The 20,938-nt window shown below is 38.3% G+C and overlaps 1 protein-coding gene across 4 annotated transcripts in view; it reads left to right on the forward strand.

The window, feature by feature from the left end:
• GNAS (GNAS complex locus) overlaps positions 1 to 19,847 on the forward strand; it is a 212,268-nt gene extending 192,421 nt beyond the window's left edge. For all 4 annotated transcript variants that reach the window (XM_087720511.1, XM_087720513.1, XM_087720512.1 and 1 more), the window contains 7 exons: positions 8,693 to 8,747; positions 9,848 to 9,921; positions 11,195 to 11,253; positions 12,183 to 12,303; positions 12,607 to 12,737; positions 14,312 to 14,379; positions 16,290 to 19,847. In XM_087720511.1, coding sequence (XP_087576637.1) covers positions 8,693 to 8,747; positions 9,848 to 9,921; positions 11,195 to 11,253; positions 12,183 to 12,303; positions 12,607 to 12,737; positions 14,312 to 14,379; positions 16,290 to 16,436 — 655 coding nt within the window. In that variant the 3' untranslated portion in view covers positions 16,437 to 19,847. The remainder of the gene's footprint in view (positions 1 to 8,692; positions 8,748 to 9,847; positions 9,922 to 11,194; positions 11,254 to 12,182; positions 12,304 to 12,606; positions 12,738 to 14,311; positions 14,380 to 16,289) is intronic.
• The last annotated feature ends 1,091 nt before the right edge of the window (positions 19,848 to 20,938 follow it).

Raw genomic sequence — 20,938 nt, forward strand, 5'->3', positions numbered from 1 at the left:
CAAGTGGTTGGAATGCTATCCTGTGACCCTATAATTAAAGCCAATTTCTTTGTGAAAGCTGCTTTTTTTTTTAAAAAATGCACCCATTTTCCCCCTTATTCCTGCAAGTCCCACACATCGACGTAATGATTCACTTTGGATCAACTGCATTTTTAGACAGCGTTCAGAATGCGCTTTAGTTTTTACTCCCAAGCTGCAAGTAACTCCCGTTTTTAAAATAAAATATAAAACAACTAGATTTTTAATCGAAAAATACTTCAGTACGGCCCCAGTGAGTTTGAGAATTGGTGTGTAATGTTCTCCTTACATGTGCCAGTTTATTAAGAAGCAGAAGAAAGTGATTCATCTCCGAACTCTAAATATAGAGGATAATTTTAGCTAGTTACAATGATTTACTATAAACTTCATTTGTGGTTTTTTTAAAGAGTTGGGCAGCTATTTCAGTTTAACAGTGCATTCCCATCTTTCTAAATATTTTAAACTGTGTGACTATTTTGTGAGAGTGCGGGTGTCACGCAGTGTGTGTCTAGGACACCGAGTCGGGAAATCTCCTGTTCAAATAATCACCTCCAGCTCAAAATATGTGGCAGATCATTCTGCACTCAGCGTTAGCTTTCCTGCCTGCCGGCACATGGCAATATAAAATAAATGCGTACCCTTACCTCACAGGGCTGCGCAGGGGTTGTTGAGATAATAGATTATGTGCTTGGAACAGGAGGTCAAAAAGCAAATCTGCAGCCAGTGGATTCGTAGTCATTTGGTTTCATTTTAAGAATTTGAGATTTGCTACGGGGGAGGCAAATGCTTTTGGATGTATGCATGTTATGTTCGTGCTACATCCAATTTACATTTTAAAATCTTTTAATCTCTTCACAGCTTTTCCTTCTTACTGAGGCAAAGCAAGCTTATTTTAAGTACTTTTCCACTAAGGCTTTTAGAGAGGTTTGTTGCCTTGTGCTTTTAAAGTTAGCTCTTTTTTGTCTTGTTATTTATTTTTATTTTAACTTTGTTTTAAAAAAAAATCCCACCTTCACTGTTTCTTACGAATAACTCAAGGTGGCAAAAGTAGTATATTCTTCCCTCCTTTCCTATTTGCCTCACCTGTTTGCAACCCTGTGAGGTGAGCTGAGGAGGGGCCCAGACTAAACTTTGTTCCCGCACATTCTGCGACAGTTAAAAATCAGTATGTCTAGATATTGGGATTTGAAAATAAGAAACTTGAGAAGAAATGTTAAATGTTATGTTTTTGTGGACTTGGTGACACCTATACACACTTCTTAGCTGAAATGGCAAGTTTTGCCTCACCTTTGATGTGCTGACCCTCACCTTCAAAATTGCCCATTGGAGGGGAAAAACAAAGAGTATTTACTACAACAATTAGCCCCAGAAAATAGCACCTTGTTAAGGATCTGCCAATCAACTGGAGTAAGTTCAAAAAGAGTAACATGGGGGGGGGGGAAATACGGTACGATCAAATAGTGGGCACTAAATATATTTAACCTTGAGAAAAGAAGATGGAGAGATTGGATAGCATTCTTCAAATTCAGAAAAGAGATGTAATTTGAAGAATTGTTCTCTATAATCCCAGGATGTAGGAATTGTAAAATGACTTTAAATTTGAGCAAAACAGCTTTTTGTTTTTAGAGGAGAAAAGCTTTCCTAACAGAGCAATTTAACAGGAGAACCAGTGTCCTCAAACAGTTGGTGGCACTTCCCTGGAGGAGTTAAGTAAAAGCTGAATTTCTTGTTTCCAAAGGATTTTAGTTTTCCTTTCTGACTAATCAGCAGTTGGACTTCCAGTTTAGGATTCCAGGATTTATAATTTTGTTTGTATTCATAGGACAAATATCAGCAGAAATCAAACTAGTTTTTTCTCCCTAATCACTGTTATCTGATAAGATACAACACTTATAACCTTCTAGAATTTCATACAAATACTGAGAAATGTTATGAGTCTTACTGTTTTGCTAGGGCACAAATATTAAATGTTGAAATGACTTTGTTGAAAGGATTGTCAAATTTTCTGGTTGGTTGTTCTTTTTTCTTAACATGAAAGTACATTCATCTTAAAATTGGGCTTCTGTTTTTCCTCATATTTCGAACATTGGGAAAAATATAGGTTGGTGATGGCAAGAGAGTTAAAAGTTTTTGAAGCTTCTTTAATGTTTATTTTTCCCTTTCTCATTGGATGTTGGTGAATCTTCCTAATATCCAAATATTAATATTCTGTTTTTAAAAATTTCTAGTATAATATATTGTTGTTAGGATTCAAAAAGAACAACCTATAAATAAGAACTCTTATCGCTGAAGAAAACCAGTAGGTTTTTTATTGTTTCAAAGCTGGAATTCGGTAAAGAAGTATACAGTAGTTCTATACTCTAAATTGAACATATTTAAAATATTTCCAGGTCTCTTCTAAACTTATACTTCTTTGGCTTTTTCCATCCAATAAGAAAAGGTGGTCTTTGAAATTGAGGAAAACAAGCCCCTGAAATATAATAGGCCACAAATTTGACTTCAGGTGATAATCTGGTTGAAAAGTGTGAAATATGAAATTTACAAGCTGATTTAATTCCTGGCTGTTGTAACATGACATGTAAAACTTTACTGACATCAAAGCAGTTTATCTAACAACCAAGAGATGCATTGTGCTGATGTAACTCTCCTTCAGCATTATATGCAAAAAGAAAAGTATATATAAAGGATTTTTTTTAACCCTGTATAATCAAGGTACACATTAACATTTTTCCTTACATTTTCCCCAAGATGATTTGATAGTATTGAGAGGTCCTAATCATCTTAGAAACCGATTCCAATAATGCTGCAAAAGGATTTTTTAAAGTGGGACCTAGATGTGTGTATGCGCGCGCGCGCACACACACACACACACACACACACACACACTTTCTGCAATTTGAGAGTTGCACTTCAGCACCCTAAGTTGCACCTGGATAGATGTTCTTGGAAACCTTCCATTCCCTTTTGCCCTTTTCTGGGGTTGTTCTTGTTTTATCCCGCCATTTCCCCCCTTCCCCCAAATTCAGTTTCTATTGTTTAAGCATGGTTTGATATTTACAGCCTGCACTTCCTTCTCCCCCACATCTTTTCTAAAAAGAAAACACAGTATTGTTTGCCAAATAATGGTCTTCCTTGGTAAACTATTCACAAGGACAAGGTTTTTTTCTCTCTGAAAGTTTTACTTTTAAATGCAGTAAGGTTGAAATGCCGGGACTTGTTTTTTTGGGGGGGGGAAAGAAGGCATATTTATGGCATTCTGACCTGTTTTACCTAGCGTGCATGTAGCCATGGAAGAGACCACATTCAACGGCGTGCTCTGCTGCCTGGCCTGAGTAGCTGGTGTTTTTCAAGGAAATCACAAGCCTAAAAATAGTCTGCATAAACAACTGCAGAACAGTTTTGCCTTTCTTTTTTTTTTTTTCCTACTTCGCTATTTGGAAATTTCTTGTACGTCCTCTTAACTGTGCCAGTGTATCCGAACCCATTGGCATGAGTAGCAAAAAAAAAAACAAAAAACCCACCAATATTTCTAGGCAATTGCTAGAAATAAATATTGAGTATGCAGTCTTGTGAGAAAGCAGACCAATAATGATTGTTATGTTTGAATTTAGCGAAGCTGAAATTGCATGAGTCAAGCATAGCCGTTCAAAGCCCGTAATATTTGACATATTTTAGCAGAGTTCATTGCTGTTTGCCAGCTTTGCTTCTCTACTTAAAAATTATCCACTTAGCCTCCCTGAAATATTTGTCATTTGATTGATTGATTGATTGATTGATTGAATCCGAGGTGGGAAACAATGGCCCCTTTATGACTTGTGCACTTCAACTCCCAGAAGTTAAAGTCCACAGGTCATAAAAAGGCCATAGTTCCCCTCCTCCCCCCCCCCCCGCTCTTAGACAGCATGGCTGACAGGGGAATTCTGGGAGTTGAAGTCCACAAGTCAGAAAAGGCCATCGTTCCCTACCACTGGATTAAATGATTGATTGGTTGACTATGACATCAAGTCATTTTCGGCTTCTAGCAACCATGTAGATTGATTTTCTCCTTGACAAACTATCCTAACCTGGTCTTCTAATGGGACACTCATCAGTACTGTTAACAGGGGTGGGATTGGACTGGTTCAGACGAACCGGTAGCTCCAAAGATCAGCTGGGAGCGAACCGGTTTGCTCCCACTAGCAAGTGGGCCAGCCCGCCCACCTCTGCACTTTACCTACCTTTATCTTCTCAGCTGAGCTGCGCGGAATAGTGGATTGCCGCACCTCAGCTGTTTTCCTTTTCAAGCAGTATTCAGGAAGGTAAGTCTTCTGTAAACTACACGCGCAGCGAACCAGTTGTTAAACTGGTAGGATCCCATCCCTGGTACTGTACTGTGTCTATCTACCTTGCTGCTGATAGCAATAGCATTTAAACTTATACACTGGTTCACAATGCTTTACTCTCTAAGCAGCTTACAGAGTCAGCATATTGCCCCCCCTCCCCTTCTCTTTCCTTCCACCTTTCCAAGCATTGGAGCCTTATCCAAGAGCCTCCTTCATGTAATGTACAATAATTTGAACCTGATAAAGTGAGAATTCTGGGTTGATGTGTTTGATCCACAGTGTGTCTTGTCCAACCCTAACATTCAGAAAGTGCCCGTGCTCTTCCTATTCTGCTCCTTCAAAGCCCAACTTTGACTTCCATAAAGTGTTCATAGAAAATACCCTGGTTTGCACTATTCTGATCTTTGTAGGTATAGTCACATCATGATATTTGAGGAGTAGTTTTAATTTGGAGTTAGTTTATTCATGCCGCCCAGCAATCACCCATAGAAATCCTGTTTCTATGAAGCAAATTTGCCCTTGATCAGGTGTGAGTCTGGTTGATTGTATGGGCACCTGGAGCAACGTGGAACTGGCTTGCTTTCTTCTATTGCCCTCTTCATGAGTTCTATTACATCCAAGCATAGAGTTCACCTCTGGCATTTTTTGATGTCCTCTCATCCATGCACTATCCAGGTCCAACCCTTCTCTGATTTTTCGACATCAGCAAAAGTTGGCTAGGTGCTGCCACCTGCTGTTACATCTAAGCTTCTCTCTCTCTCTCTCTCTCTCTTTCCCTCCCTCCCCACCTCACTGTAAGTTAACAAATGAATTGAAACCTATTGGAGAATCAGAACAAGATATAGTCTCCTTGTTCCTCCAAATTTGGCATGATTTCTAGGACATTCAAATCAGGAATTTCAAGAATAAAGGCGTTGTTGGTACAAGATGTTGGTGATAAAAAAAAAATCTTGCTGGTTAACTGATGGGCTTGTAAATATAAAGGAACAGTCATTTAGAAATTCCAGAAATTAAAAGTATTGTTTTGAAGCTAAGGTAGCAACATTATACAGGCTGACATATAAGAAGAGGTTTTGCTGAATTCCCTAGGGCAGCAATGGCGAACCTTTTTTGGCTCACGTTTCATAAGGGGGGGAGAGCGCAGGGGGGTTGTGCGTAGGTGTGCCGCACCCATAATGCAATGTGTGACCCACCCAATGCGCATACACTTATAAGAGGCGCTCCCCCCCCCCAATTTGCATGCTTTTCTCACCCTCCCCAGGCTCCGAAGGCTTTATAGGAGCCTGGAGAGAGCGAAAAGCCCTCCGGAGGCTTCAGGGACCTTCAGGAGGCCTCCCTGAAGCCTCTGGAGGACTAAAAAAACCAACCCTACGAGCAAATCGGAAGTCACTTGCAATTTCAATCTGAAATTTTAAAAATAAGCCTCATATGGTTCCTCTAGTATTATAGTTGAAGTCAATTATTCATCATTACATTGTTATATTTTTGCTAATACTTTAACAAAAATATATATTGTTAAGTTTTGTTTTATCAACAAATTACCTCTATTTTTCTTCTTTTACTGTTTAAGTCCAGATAGATGGATAGAAAGACAAATAAATATAAGATTTATTAGGTTCATACCTTTATGTGTAAATACAATAAAAATTAAAGGAAGAAAACAACAATACCTCATAAATCTAAAGAATCAGCAGGCACCTTCACATGTTTTTGCACTATGATCCATGTATCGGCATCTTCCAAGATTAAAAATTTAATGGTCTTGAGAGTTGCTGGCCATTTAACTTTTTTTCTTTCTTTCTGGGAGACCCCATCTTTCTATAGGTGGTCCTTGACTTACGACCACAATTGAGCCCAACATTTCTGTTGCTAAGCAATACAGTTGTAAAGTGAGTTTTGCCACATTTTACAACTTTTCGTACCATAATTGTTAAGTGAATTGCTGCACTTGTTAAGTTAGTAACAGGCTTGTTAAGTGAATCTCTGTTAAGTGAATGGCTTCCCCGTTGACTTTGTTGTCAGAAGTTTGCAAAAGGTGATCACATGACCCTGGGACACTGCAACCGTCATAAATACATGCCAGTTGCCAAGCGTCCGAATATTGATCATGTGACCATGGGGATGTTGCAGTGGTGAAAATCTGTCATGAGTCACTTTTTTCAGTGCTGTTGTAACTTCATACATCACTAAAAGAACGGTTATAAGTAGAAGACTACCTATATATGAATTATTGCCAACCCCAATGTGCTATTTCTGTATTCAGACAATTGCTGTATCTGTTGTGACACAGTCTAGATATTATTCAGGCTGTGTACAGTTCCAAGAAGCTACTACGGAAACTTCATTTTTCCATAGATTCCTCTTATACATATGCCGATATCTCTCTTTCTCTCTCTCTCTCTCTCTCCCTCTCTCTCTCTCTCTCCCTCTCTCCCTCTCCCCCCCTCTCCCCCTCCCTCTCTCTCTCCCTGTTTCTGAAGCTACTATGTTAAGCTGTCTTTCATCGGTGCCTGAAAGTTCAGGAGAATTGCACATAAACTAAAAATTCACTCATTACTCATGTCTTCTGGCTACACATTGAGTCTGATATGCTGGAGCCAAACCGAATATGGCATGGAACTTCAAAATGCATAAGAGGAATCTAAAACAGTGTATTTCCTCTAGAGTTCAATGGGGGGGCGGGGATGCCGTTGATGGACAGACCCCCCATTAGCTTCCTTTTAATTTACATTGGTATTAATAGATAGGAAGTTGCTACCTCCAAAGCGTACAAGAAAGCAAATCTGGGCAATAAATTTACGGTATTTTGAGGCAATCTGCAGCTGGAAAAAAAAACTAACATGATTAATGAAGAGCTGACAGGATATTTGTTTATAATTGGATGCCCTATGACCAAAATATTACTTTTTTCTTTTGCTTCAAATTGCTCATGGTGTAAGTCCTGCATCTTGTCCTTTAGATTACTTATTCTCTCTGTGTAAAGTTGTAAGCATCTCTTCAGTCATTACAGTAGACGCCAAGTGACAAAGCAGACACATGGATACTTGGATTGTAGACATCTAATAATTGGCATAAATAATGGTGACTTATTTGTTGTTGTTCTGCATTTTTCCTACTCTGAATTCCTATGCAAATACCACTCCTTTAAACTCAAAGTTCAAAAATAGTTTAAAAAAACCATGAAGAGATTTGGAACAGTGGTCCCAGCTCTTGATAAAATATCTTCTTCTGGAATGACTCAATATGGAATCAATTGATAGAATGAACCAGAAAGCACCATCCTTCTGCTGCTTAGTTTGCAGTATCCCTGAATGTTATTTTGAACTAGCTGATAACCCAGCGATGCCTGGGTATTTATTTATAGTGGGGGGGGGGGGACATCCAGACCAAACGTAATTTCTAATGTTGGATTGTCCCCTTTAACAGTGGGAGCCCCTTGTGGAGTACTGCGAAGCTGTTACCATGGCAACTCCACTGCGCTGTGCAGTAGAAGCCATTTTACGGCAGTACAGTAGAAGCCATTTTAAGGCACAACAGGCTGTATCTTAATAGAATACACACTCCGAGGGGTTTTAAGGGTGTCTTACCGCCAAAATATTTTTTTCCAGAGAGTAAGTCAACTGTGTACCAAGTTTGGTTGAAATTGCTCCAGGAGTTCCAGAGTTAGGCTGAAACATACACACATAGAAAGAGCTCTTTTTATATAGAGAGATTAGTCTGAACAAACAGTTTTTTCAGGCTTCCAGTAATCAGAATGAGAGCCAGATCAACATAGATGTAACCACTTGTTTACCAACAGTTCAAATTTACAATGGCACCGAACAAAGTGGCTTACAACTGGTCACATTTGGGTGACATTTGGGTGCTTGGCAATGAGCATGTTATTTATGATGGTTGCAACATCCGAGGGTCATGTAATAATCATTTGAGAGTCTCTGTCTGTGCTTCTGACAAGCAAAGTCAATGTGGGAGGAAGCGAGATTCACTTAATGTCTGCATGATTCACTTAACAACTGCAGTAACTCATTTAAGAATCATGGCAAAAAGTTTTTAAAATCAAGCACAATTCACAGCTTGCTTAGCAGTGGGAATTCTGGTCTCAGTTATGTCAAAAGTTGGGGACTACCTGTAGTGATTAAAAGCACAGAGTTATGTTTTCATTGCATTTTGTGCTATGCTATATTGACATGGTTACAAAAGTAAATGTAATTACTTATTTACAATAATCTAGAAACTGGAGGACTGTGAGTTGTAGTCCTGCCCGTGGGCTTTTTCAGTATGGACTCTCTTTAAAATTACAAAAAGTTATGTTCTTGTGTAAATTTATCAGTGAAAATATTTTCTTCCTCTAGTTTCCTAGACAAGATTGACATAGTCAAGCAAAATGATTATACACCATCTGACCAGGTAAGTAATAATGTCTTTTGAGAAAATGAAGTTACGTTTCTTCAAAATTTGTTCTGTTCAAAACCTGAAAGAAGCATTGTGTTAGTAGTTTGAGTAGAGCTGAGCTGGGGCGCTGAGCTCGCATGGCCGCTGAGAGGGCTTTGCATGCCACCTGCATGTGGAACGCGTGCCATAGGTTCACCATCATAGGTGTAGACATTTAGCCCAGTGCTGTACTGGAAAATTTTTAGTTTTCAGAAGTCCATGAATATGACTATATGATGAAGAATCAGAAGAAACTTGTTTTCATTCCTACTGGTAGAACGCCATATTTATGTAATAGATATCCCAAGTCATAGTGTTGTCATCTCTTTTCAGGTTGCTGGTAGACCAAAAGCAGAGTGTAGTGATGTCTTCTAAATAAGCAAAAAATGAAGAAAAGCTATATTTTTTTTCAAATTAGGCTACATTTCAGCTCATTTGGGAGGGGAAAATTAAAATCCAATCCATAAATGAATAACCATTATTCAAAAATACTTTTCTATTTTATTGGGGGGGGACGGGACCATACTGTTATAAACACATACAATTAACTTTTGTAAACAACAAAGATATTTTTTAACATAGAGGATATTAAAAATAAACTGCTACCTATATTTTATTTTTCCAGAACTTCTTTTTCTTTTCCTCCACATTTTTCAGACGTTTTTATCTCTAACTATAATCCACATCAAAATGAGAGAAGGTTTTAGAAATGTGTCTGTTTTCCATGGTTTCACATTTTCCTTTGTGTCATGGTTTTCTGAGCTTATGGGTTGCTGTTTTTATAAACTGATTGTTTTGTTTCCAAGATGTTAGTATATTTTAAACAGTTTCTTAACTTTACAAATTTTATTTATTATGGTAAGCGGCTTTGTGTTGCCAGGTAGAATTGGAGGAAAGGGAAGAAAAAATATGAGATTAAAAACCTGAGGTATAAATTTTATATTACCGTGCACTTTTTTACAAAGAACCTAAAGTTGTTATTTCATTGACCCATTATTCCCTAAGGCTTGTATTTTTTTTAAATGGAATGTTGTTTTAAGGGGGAAAAAACTCTTACTATTCTTTTTTTTTTTTAGGACCTTCTTAGATGCAGAGTTCTGACATCAGGAATATTTGAAACCAAGTTTCAAGTCGACAAAGTAAATTTCCAGTAAGTGTCACTAATAGCGGGTGCTTAAATTGAGACTGGGCATTACACTAACAGTGAGATAGTAGAAATGTACAAAATATTCCATAATATAGTGATCCAACTTGAGAAAAAGCCAATTCAGGCAGAGTTTTTCCTATATTTCTGGAATGGTTTATGGCCAGACAACATTTGGAATAACATAAAGCACTTCAGCATCCAGACAGTCTAATTTGAGAAATAAATTAACACTCAGTCCTACCCCCATCCTCTGTGCTTATATTGACCTATTTTGGAGGAAAACATAATGTTCCAATAACATGTCCATGAAAAATTAATATAACTATATCCATGTTGTGGTAATTAAAAGTTTTGTCCTGTTTTATTTTTGTAGACATCTAAGTTAGTTTTGAAAAGGGACGCGGTGGCTGAATGGCTAAGACGCAGAGCTTGTTGTTCACAAAGGTCTAATCCCTAGCGCTGTATAATGGAATGAGCTCCTATTACTTGTCCCAGCTTCTGCCAACCTAGTAGTTCGAAAGCATGTAAAAATGCAAGTAGAAAAATAGGAACCACCTTTGGTGGAAAGATAACAGTGTTCCATGCGCCATTGGCATTGAGTCATGCCAGCCACATGACCACGGAGACGTCTTCAGACAGCGCTGGCTCTTCGGCTTTGAAACAGAGATGAGCACCACCCCCTAGAGTCGGGAATGACTAGCACATATGTCCGAGGGAATCTTTACCTAAGTTAGATTTGAGGGCCAGATTCATATAGTGGTTAAGGTTTCAGGCTAGAAACCAGGAGACTGTGAGTTCTAGTCCTGTCTTGGGTACAAAGCTACTGGATGACCTTGGGCCAGTCACTTTCTTTCAGCCCTAGAAATGAGACAATGGCAAACCACTTCTGAAAAAATCTTGCCAAAAAATCTGCGGAGACTTTTCCCAGCAGTCTCCGAAAATCAGACACAATTAAAAAGAAGATGAACGTTAGTTTTAGCTTTTTTTGTAAGTATCAAATTTTCAAATAATACAAATACATAACTACAGCAACTAATAAAAATTTCACCCTAATAATGTACTTCAATTTTTAGCTTACAATATTAGTTATTGGAGGGAACACCTTCAAAGAGCAAGCTGGAAAGACATTTGGAATATATATTTGAATAATGCCAGTGCTTGTTTTCCATAATTCTAATAGCATTTTTTTTTTGCAGCCTGCAGCAGGGGGGGTGGTGTCTTTAATAATCTTGTTTCCCTGGTTCTGAATCCCTCACCCCCTTTTTTTTTTTTTCAGTATGTTTGATGTTGGTGGGCAAAGAGATGAACGTCGAAAATGGATCCAGTGTTTCAATGGTAATATTCAGGAATCTGTTAAACCTGTGATAGACTATGAACATTTTCCATGTAATATAAACTGTATATTATATTAATGTGGAAGTCCAACTTTTCAATTACCTGAATACCAAATATATACTATTTGGCATTTTGAGGTTGTCTCCATACCAGCTCAGCACTTTAACTCACTACATGCTTATTTTCAGCATGTAGCTTTCTTTATAAATTTAATCACTTATGATTAAATTACAAAAGAGGAATGGATATTCATCCCCCCCCCCTTCTCTCCAGTGGTGGGTGTCAGATCCTGGTGCAACCAGTATGGTGCAATGGGGCCAGGCGTCCACCACATGAATGTGCACACAGCGCACGCATGCATACTTACCGCCTGTGACGCTCCAGCTGCTCGGCAGAGCGTCGCGCAGGTGCTATACACTCCGCGCACGTGCGCGGAAACATCAAATGCCGGTAAGGAGTGCAGGCAGGCGGGTGGGCCTTCCGGAGCACCATCCCGCACGGTACCTGGTGCTCCTGGCAGGCACCGGTAGGCCCATGCTGGGGTGTACCGGTTGTAACCCACCACTGCCCCCCCCTCTCTCTTGTCTCTGTCTGTCTCTCTGTCTCTCTCCCTCACACACACACACACAGAACTGCATGTTTTATTCATTTTTTGACCTACAGTATGTATCCTATAAAATATCTTTTTTCCTCCAATCACATTAGAGCTACATTTTAGCTGATTTTTACTCACTCACTCAGTGAGTGAGTAAGTTAGTTTTTTTCTTTTGAACTTGTTCTTCTCTAAGTGTTATTCACGTTTGAACGCCTTTTACCTAAGCTTTTCCATTTTCTATCTTTTTTTCTTTATGGAGCTGAATTAAAGAAAAATACATTCAAAGCCAAAAAGTATTGATTAAGGATGTTTTCCTTTGCTTTTGTTTTTTTAGATGTAACTGCTATAATATTTGTGGTAGCCAGCAGTAGCTATAACATGGTTATAAGAGAAGACAATCAGACCAACCGGCTTCAAGAAGCATTAAACCTCTTCAAAAGTATCTGGAACAACAGGTCCGTCTCTTTAGTTTTGACCAATCACGTCATTCGTAATGCTAGCTTATGTTTATTTCTATCTGTATTGTGTAAGACACCGAACCCGTGCTAATATAAATTGTAAGAGAATGCACATTATTTCAGTGAAGTATGGTTTTTTTGTAAAAGTTATTCATATATTTATTAAATTTAGATGCCACCCTTCTCACTATCAAGCGACTCTGAATAGTTAATATAATGTCTTTAAAAAATTGCTTTATGTTCCTTTGTACCTTGATTGTTTTATTGCCATTTTAACGGTATATGGGTCTGTTTCTCTAGGTGGCTACGGACCATTTCAGTTATTCTTTTCCTGAACAAACAAGATTTGCTAGCAGAGAAAGTTTTGGCAGGCAAATCAAAAATTGAAGATTACTTTCCAGAATTTGCTCGTTACACGACCCCAGAAGATGGTAAGAAAGTTGATAGTACAATTTGAAAAATGTTTTTCTCTATTACTATAAAAGAAAGAAGTGAGAGAAAGAAAGAAGGGGTTGATTTTTCCTGCCCTAATCTTTATGTGATAACAATTGTGTATAAAAATTGTGATAAACAATAACAATAAATGTTATATACAATTGTTATAAACAATGAACAATTGTTTATGATTTGTAACTCTTTTTTTGTGATCACTAATTATTATTATATTATGTTTGATGCAGTTCTCTGTCTCTCAAACTGTATAAATCAGACAAATGTTTGATCCAAGGATGGAGTACTGTCAGTGATAGGCTTCTGTTAAAAATTGAATAAATTGAGTCCATACTTTTCAGGGTAAGCAATGAAGACCCTTCCAAGTATCATCAAAGTACTGTAGCTCCAAAATATTTTTCCTCTCTGAGACAGAGCAGAATATATTGACCAAGAGGATTCCTTCTGTTAACAGAAAACTTCTAAATTCTTTGTATGAGTAAAAAAAAAAAAAAGTCTCTGATTCAATGAGATCCTTTTCTTTTTGTACTTTTTTCAGTAACATTTTATGATCCTTTGTAGTTTCTAGACTGGTTCACTTTTTGAAGTGATTATTCACTATATCTCTCTTTCTATAACAGAAGACCGGAGATCTCTGCAAGCAGGTCACACACAGTCCCCAACACTTAAATTGTGGTTCCAGAATATCCCAGATCACAGGTCCAAAATTAAGTGACAAAACAGTTACTGCAGAGGTCCCCAACCTTTCTGGCTTTGCAGATTGGCGGGAGTGGAGGGGAGAGGGGATGGTTTCATTGCGAGTGGCAGGCAAGCACACGCAGCTCTATTTCCATGAGCACCAGACGTGCGCACCCGCCGCTCACGCAAATGGAGCATGCATGCGCCTGCCGGCTACTCCCACAAGTGGGGATGCATCCACTCGCCCACCACTTCTGCGGCCTGGTTCTGAACAACTCTGTGCCCAGTAGTGGGCCACAGTCCAGGGGAATGGGGACCCCTGAGTTAAGGCATCTACTCATTTTCAACAAGCCTGTCCCAACCAGTGGTTCACCTTACATCTCCTTAAGATCAAAAAATAAATAGGAGAAAATAGTGTAAAATAATGTGTGTTGTTGTTTGAATTTCACTTCTTTATCTGAAACATTTTAATTAATTTTAAGTGAATGAGTCTCAGTGAGATTTATTTATTTTTATTTAAAGAATGTATATGGCTGCCCACTCGCTTTCAGTGACACTCGGTGGCTTCCAAAAAATAAAATCCCAATATGCAAAGAGTAAAAACAATAACCCCCTACCCTTTGTGCTTGTTAGCGTTTTGTTAAAGCCATTTGAGTGCAACAATAATAATGAAAATGCAGCTTCCAGCTGATCCACTCTTCTAATAGGCAGCCCTTCATACAACGTGAGTCTATATTTAAAGAGGTATTTTGCAATGCTTATGCTTTTTGGCACTAAAATATTTTCTTTAATCCCTCCTGTGAATCAAAATAAAAGTAATTCCTATTGCAAGATAACCTTTTTTTTTTGTTCTTTACTTTTTTTTTTAAATGAGCAGCAACACCAGAACCTGGCGAGGATCCTAGAGTTACAAGGGCCAAGTATTTTATTAGAGATGAATTTCTTGTAAGTAGGATCTCTTTACTGTTCCTGTTTTTATCAGACATGACCTTGCTTCTGCTTGTTTTTACCGTCAGCTACATTTAGAGCTATTTAAATTTTTTTGTTTGAGAAGCGTCTCCGTAACTGTGCAAAGCAGAAATGCCATTTGATGGACATTTCTGAGATGTGATTTGAGTGACCAAGTCTTTTAACTTGGGGCATTAAAGGGAGTCCTCACTTGACAACCACCATTGGGAGCAAAAACTCCCGGGCTAAATATTGTGATTGTTAAACAAAAACCCCAAAAAATCATGTGACAGTGCCAAACGTATGACATCACTGTGCTTCCGTCGTTAAGTGAATCCCTGCATTTATGAATCGAGGCATTGTGTGACTACAACTTGTGATTTCATTTAGAGCAGGGGTGTCAAACTCGCAGGGTCACGGCAGTGTCACGTGACATCGGGACTTTTTTCCCCTTTGCTGAACCGGGCGGGGCGGAGCCAGCATGGGGTGCATTTGGCCCACAGGCTGCAAGCTTGACACCCCTGATTAAGAGAATACAGAATAAATGTGTGGTTTAGGCAGGAAAAACTATATACCATTTCAGACAAATGGTTGTCCAATCTCTTCATAATAACGTCAGCGTTCTCCCTTGATTCTGCTTGTTGGAAGCCAGTTGTGAAACTTGCAAATGGTGATTACATGATCATGGGATGCTGCAATGGCCGTAAATTTGAGGACTGATCACAGAGATGCTTGCTTTCCAAACACTGTGACTTGAAACAGTTGCTAAACAAGGCAGTTGGTAAGCAAGGACACCTTGTACAAAGAGTCTGTGACTTACAACCCACAATTGAGCCCAAATTTTCTTTTGTTAAGCGAGACAACTGTTCAGTGAGATTTTCCCTATTTTACGACTTTTCTGGTCACAATTGTTAAATGAATTACTGTGGTTGTTAGGTTAGTCCCAAAGGGGGATCACATAACCCTGGGACATTGCAGCGGTCATAAACATGAGTCAGTTGCCAAGCATCTGAATTTCGATCATGTAACTATGAGGAGGCTGCAACAGTCATAAGTCTGAAAAACTGTGTCTGAAAAATTATGTCACTTTTTCCCCCCAGTGCTGTTGTAACTTCAAAGAGTCACTAAACAAACTGTTATAAGTGGAGGACTTCCTGTACAGCCTTTTGACTTTGGTTGTTCCATCCATCACAGTTTCATGGAATTTAGTAGTACTTCATTAGCATTCAATGATTCAGAAGAGTATAGATTTGAACAAGGGTAATTTGTATCTAACTAGTTAGCAGCTGATCCACTTTTTTTTAATATCTACCTAGTTAGATTTGTATCTGCCTAGTTAGCATTTGAACCGCTGACTTTACTGAGCTTGTCGATTAGAAAGATTGGCAGTTCAGTGGTTCGAATCCCTAGTGCCACGTAACGGAGCGAGCTCCCATTACTTGTCCCAGCTTCTGCCAACCTAGCAGTTCAAAAGCACGTGAAAAATGCAAGTAGAAAAACAGGGACCGCCTTTGGTAGAAAGGTAACAGCATTCCGTGCGTCTTTGTCATTCAATCATACTGACCACATGACCACGGCGACATATTCAGACAGCGCTGGCTCTTCGGCTTTGTAACAGAGATGAGCACTACCCCCTAGGGTCGGGAACGACTAGCACACATGTGCGAAGGGAACCTTTACCTTTAGTTAGCAGCATTTAGCCCACAAAACCACATATTTTTAGAACGAATTCTCCATCCAATTTGCTGGCCGATTTTTCCAGAGGATTTGTATTCAATCTGTATTTGTCCGGGCATATCGGATTCTTAGAGCTTAGGGGAAAAGGGTCTAGAGAAGGTGCGGCGGGAGGAGGAATGGATGATATGCTAGAAAAACTGACACGATTTTTCTGTCTGCTGCTCTTCCAGAGAATCAGCACAGCCAGTGGAGATGGACGGCATTACTGCTACCCTCACTTCACCTGCGCCGTAGATACGGAAAACATTCGGAGGGTTTTCAATGACTGTCGGGACATTATTCAAAGGATGCATCTTCGCCAATATGAGTTGTTGTGATGGAGCGCACTTTTTCCTCTGTTTTGGACTCCTTGTTCCTTACTAAAAAGAAAAAAAAAAACCTGACCCGCATAAGGTGGAAGAGAACTGCTGCAGTCTCTCTCTCTCTCTCTGATTTGCATCCCTCAGTCTTTTTTCCTTGCTGGACAAAGAGCAGCCTTTCTGTCTCGTTTTACTCCCTTGGAATGGTTGGAAATAGTCCCCGAAAAAGAAAAAAAAAAAAGGCTATTTCTGCGGTCAGGGTGAGGTTTTCCTCTTTAACACGGCCCTTAACAAAACAGAAACCCAAACAATGCAAAACAAAAGAATTAATGCCGAAGGGTGAAGCACCTGAGAGGATTTTGGATTTCAATTAAACATTTAAAAGCAGACAAAAAAAAAACCACACACACACAAAAAAAAAGAGGAGGGAGAACTTTAGATAATCATTACTGTTGTGGGCATGATCATTTAACCCATGATTTCAACTCTCTATCCATTCACTGCGTCCAACTAAGGAAGATATCAAGTTCTAAGGGCAGCCACTTCGGTTTGGGTTTTTTGCCTCTGAATGTGACTTTGAGTGGAAATACTGACATTTCTACGGCAAACCTAGACAGTAGAAAACCAACTGCTACCTTCAGAAAAGTGTTGCTGAACCGTGATGGTCCTGACTATCAGGGACGTTGCAAAATGAACTGCATTATAGCCTGTGATTGCAGAAAGATTTAACCACACACTGTTTTCAGTTTGTCCACTGTCGATCGTATCTTATACTATATATATATATATATATATATATATATATATATATATATATATATATATATATATATATATATATATATATTTCCCTGTCTTTCCCCATCTTCTATTTCCTCTTCTCCTCCTTCCATGCCTTCTTTTTTTTCCACCTCCCCTAGTTTTTATTTTACTGCTGGATTATTATTCTTGTACAGACTGTAAAATGTATTATTTTGTACAACTTTATTGAAAAAAAAATAACTTGTAGAAGATCTTTGTGCCTTGATTATGGCTGTACCTGTGCAATGAGCTAAGATGTAAGTATGTTTGATTGCGCTGTACAGCTTTGTCAAACCTTTCAGCAGCATTCGCTCAAGGTAGGGAAAAATTTATCTGTAGTTTAGGGATTTTTTTTTTCTGGTTTATAAAAGGAGGAAAAAAAATACTGTTTAGTATATTAAAAAAAAAGTACAAATCGTGCAAACGTAACCACTTTAAAAGTGAGTTCTACAACAAGCGAGCAGATGTTTTAGCATCATGCTTTTTAATTTTTAGCTTTAATTCATTTAAATCTCTATCCAAATGCAAAAACATGGCTTGTTTCTACATAAACCAAATTTTGCTACAAATTATCAATGTTAGTCTTTGTCATTCATAGTATTTTTTTTTGTGCAAAAAGATAAAAACAGAACAAAAAAAATCTTAAATATTATAGGCACTGCACAGGCCTAGAGGCTGTCTTCATGCTGGGTCTAAGACTTTCCCACCCAACGCTAACTCCTCTTAACAGGCATAATGATAAAATGTACCTTGCCCCTCAATCTGGTCACTGAATTTCAGTTTCAAATGACATTTTACTTCTCTTTTAATAAAGAGATAACTTAAAACATTGTTTTATATATTAACTATATAAGTAGCTTAAAAGTGGAGACGTGTGGATTTTTTTTTCTTAAACTTGAATAATTTATGCAAATTATATGCTTAGGACAACATGTGGTACAGTTTAAAAAAAAGCAAAAATCACTGTAGCAATAAGACAGCATGTAATTTTAGTAACTATTACACTGCTTTATATTTTATACTTAGGTGTTTCATGTCTTTGTGAGCATATTACTTTTTTCATGTGTCTAAACCTACCTGTACAAATTTGTACAAAGTCTAAAATTACAGCTATAATAACACGTCTAGAACAGTGTTAGCCTACTTTCCTCAAGCCCACTTCTTGTCCCCTGAAGTAGAGGAACAGGGGTCTTAATACAGCGATTATTTTTTAAAATTGCCTTTTACACACGTGCTTCTATTTTGGCAGGGCATCACTTAAGCTTCCCTGTTAGGAAGGCATCCTTTTCAGAACCTGTCTTGTGTCCCAAATTTCTGCTGGTGGCGGGAGTCTTTGTGATATCCAAGGACTCTACATATTCCAGGTTTTTCACATTGGAGAAAATTGAGAAAACGCATTTCCCTATCGATTTTCACTTTTAATGGACATGAAAATGGGGGTGATCATTCAGTTTCTAGTTGATTGGCGCCATTAGCCAATACAAGGATATATTTCTCCCTGGTAGGATAGGAACAATCGCAATGTCTTTTACAGGATCCTTTTTAGTATTGGCTCTCCATGCATAAATTTGGGGTAACGGGGGCAATCAAAGGGAAGGAGCACATCGTTTCCCAGTTTTCCTCTTTGGTTTCTGCTACTGCAAGAATCCAAGATCAATGAGCCACGTCAGATTTTAAGACACAGTGTTTGTCTCCTCGGGTGTAGGAGCTGAAGCTGTTGAACAGTTGGCAACAGTTGACTGCGTATCTGCCACAGGGCCTTTGCACCTCAGCCTGTGTCGGCTATTAAGTGGATTTAAAAGATCAGATTGTAATTGTAAAACATTTTGAAGAGGTACTGCCTTGCAAGCATTTGGAATCAGTGGCAAAGTCGGACCTACAAATTTATTTTTATTTGGTGATACATCAGTGTATCTCAACTTTGGCAACCTTTAAGCTGTGCGGACTTCAAATCCCAGAATTCCTCAGCCAGTTGGCTGAGGAATTCTGGAAGTTGAAGTCCGCACAGCTTAAAGGTTGCCAAAGTTGAGAAATGCTGGTATGTATACACATGTATATGTATTGTAAATGCACTCTTAGACACATATAAACAGACTATGAAATGTGAGCCTTAATTTTTTTTTTAAACAAAAGCCAAAACTTGTTAAGTTTAGTGCCAAAATTATTTTATTAATCTCTAAATCCTAGGGAAGGGAAGAAGAAGATGAATAATAATTAAAGTATTTACAAGGAATGTAATGTGTGATCTAGGAAAAACAAAATGTTGCCTCATCTTTTAAAAGTAAGGACACTTTGGGTGAATAGATAAAGGTTTATGTAATAAAGTATATCTGCGTGTGTGCATATGCACACTTACACACATCCCATTAAAATATACTTCCTATGGAGCTTTATATGAGTGGAAACATTTGACAGATTAAAAAAAAAGTTGGGTTGGAGGGAGCAGTTTGGTTTGCACATGTCTAGAAAGAAAGCGAGTGTGTGTGTGTCTTTCTGCCTCTGTTAGCACGTCTCTGAGTTTGTGCAATTTGGTGGCCTGGTAACCGCAAGTCTTATTTTTAACATTTTTCTTGTTTTGTTTTTCTTTTCAATACAAAAATCCCATAAAGCTTCAGTGCTTGCTATTTAGTTCTGTGTTTTCTTCTGTCTCTAATTTAATTGCCTTAACTTTGGAGTTAGTTGAACTATTTCCATCTAATCTTCATCTTTTCCTTCAGTTTCAATTTCCTATTTATTTATTTGAACTTTTGGTTCAGGTAAATTACCATGACTGGGGAGAAAACTGGTTTTCACAGGTCGAGGAATTTCTGGTTTTTAGCAGCCAAGGTGTTTTCTAAGTATTTGTCCCCATCCTAAAATGCACAGTGCCCCATACCACTATCTAGTAAAATTGAAGTGGGTTTTTAGGGTTACATGCATCATCATATAAGTATCGGGGTGTGACTTTATTATCAATAACAGTGCTATTATGAAAATATTTCTTCCCAGCTACATTACTGCAATGATTCCAACATACGTAGGATTCCCCTGGTTTTAATTCCCCCCCTCCCCCAGCTCTTTGGATGAATTTAGGCTGCTGCTGTTTCATGTTTTGCAAGCGTGTAAATCAAGTGAATTTAAAACATAACATGCCATGCTAGTCCCCTACAACATTGACTGACTATTTGACATATTTTGTACAAAAATAATAATAAATTGTAGAGATATTTTCAAAACGGATCTTTGTAACAAATGGATGTTAAAATACTGCACACTTCCAAGAGTGGAATATACTATTTCTCAAGTTCTTTTTATGCTAAGATAAATATCCTGGGAATGAAAGAAAGGTGAAGGCAAAACTTTGTAGAAGCCACCCAGTTCATAATGAATAAGCAAGAGTCATACAGGTAGTCCTCAACTTGTAACAGTTTGTTTTAGTGACTGTTCAAGTTACAATGGCACAGAAAAAAAGTGAACTATGACCGTTTTTCACACAATAGTTGCCGCATCCCCATGGCCGTGTGATCAAAATTCAGACTCCTGGCAACCAACTCATATTTATGATGGTTGCAGTGTTCCAGGATCAGGTGATCATTTTTTGTAACCACATGACAAGCAAAGTCAACGAGGAAGCCAGGTTCACTTAACAACCATATTACCTTAAACATAACAACTGCTATGAGCCACTTAACAACTGTGGCAAGGAAAAATGTAAAATGGGGCAAAACTCAACAAATGTT

This window comes from Thamnophis sirtalis, unplaced genomic scaffold, assembly GCF_051295495.1.
Source record: "Thamnophis sirtalis isolate CommonGarterSnake01/CBP01778 unplaced genomic scaffold, rThaSir2_p1.2 scaffold_7, whole genome shotgun sequence".
In the NCBI taxonomy this organism is placed as follows: Eukaryota; Metazoa; Chordata; class Lepidosauria; order Squamata; family Natricidae; genus Thamnophis; species Thamnophis sirtalis.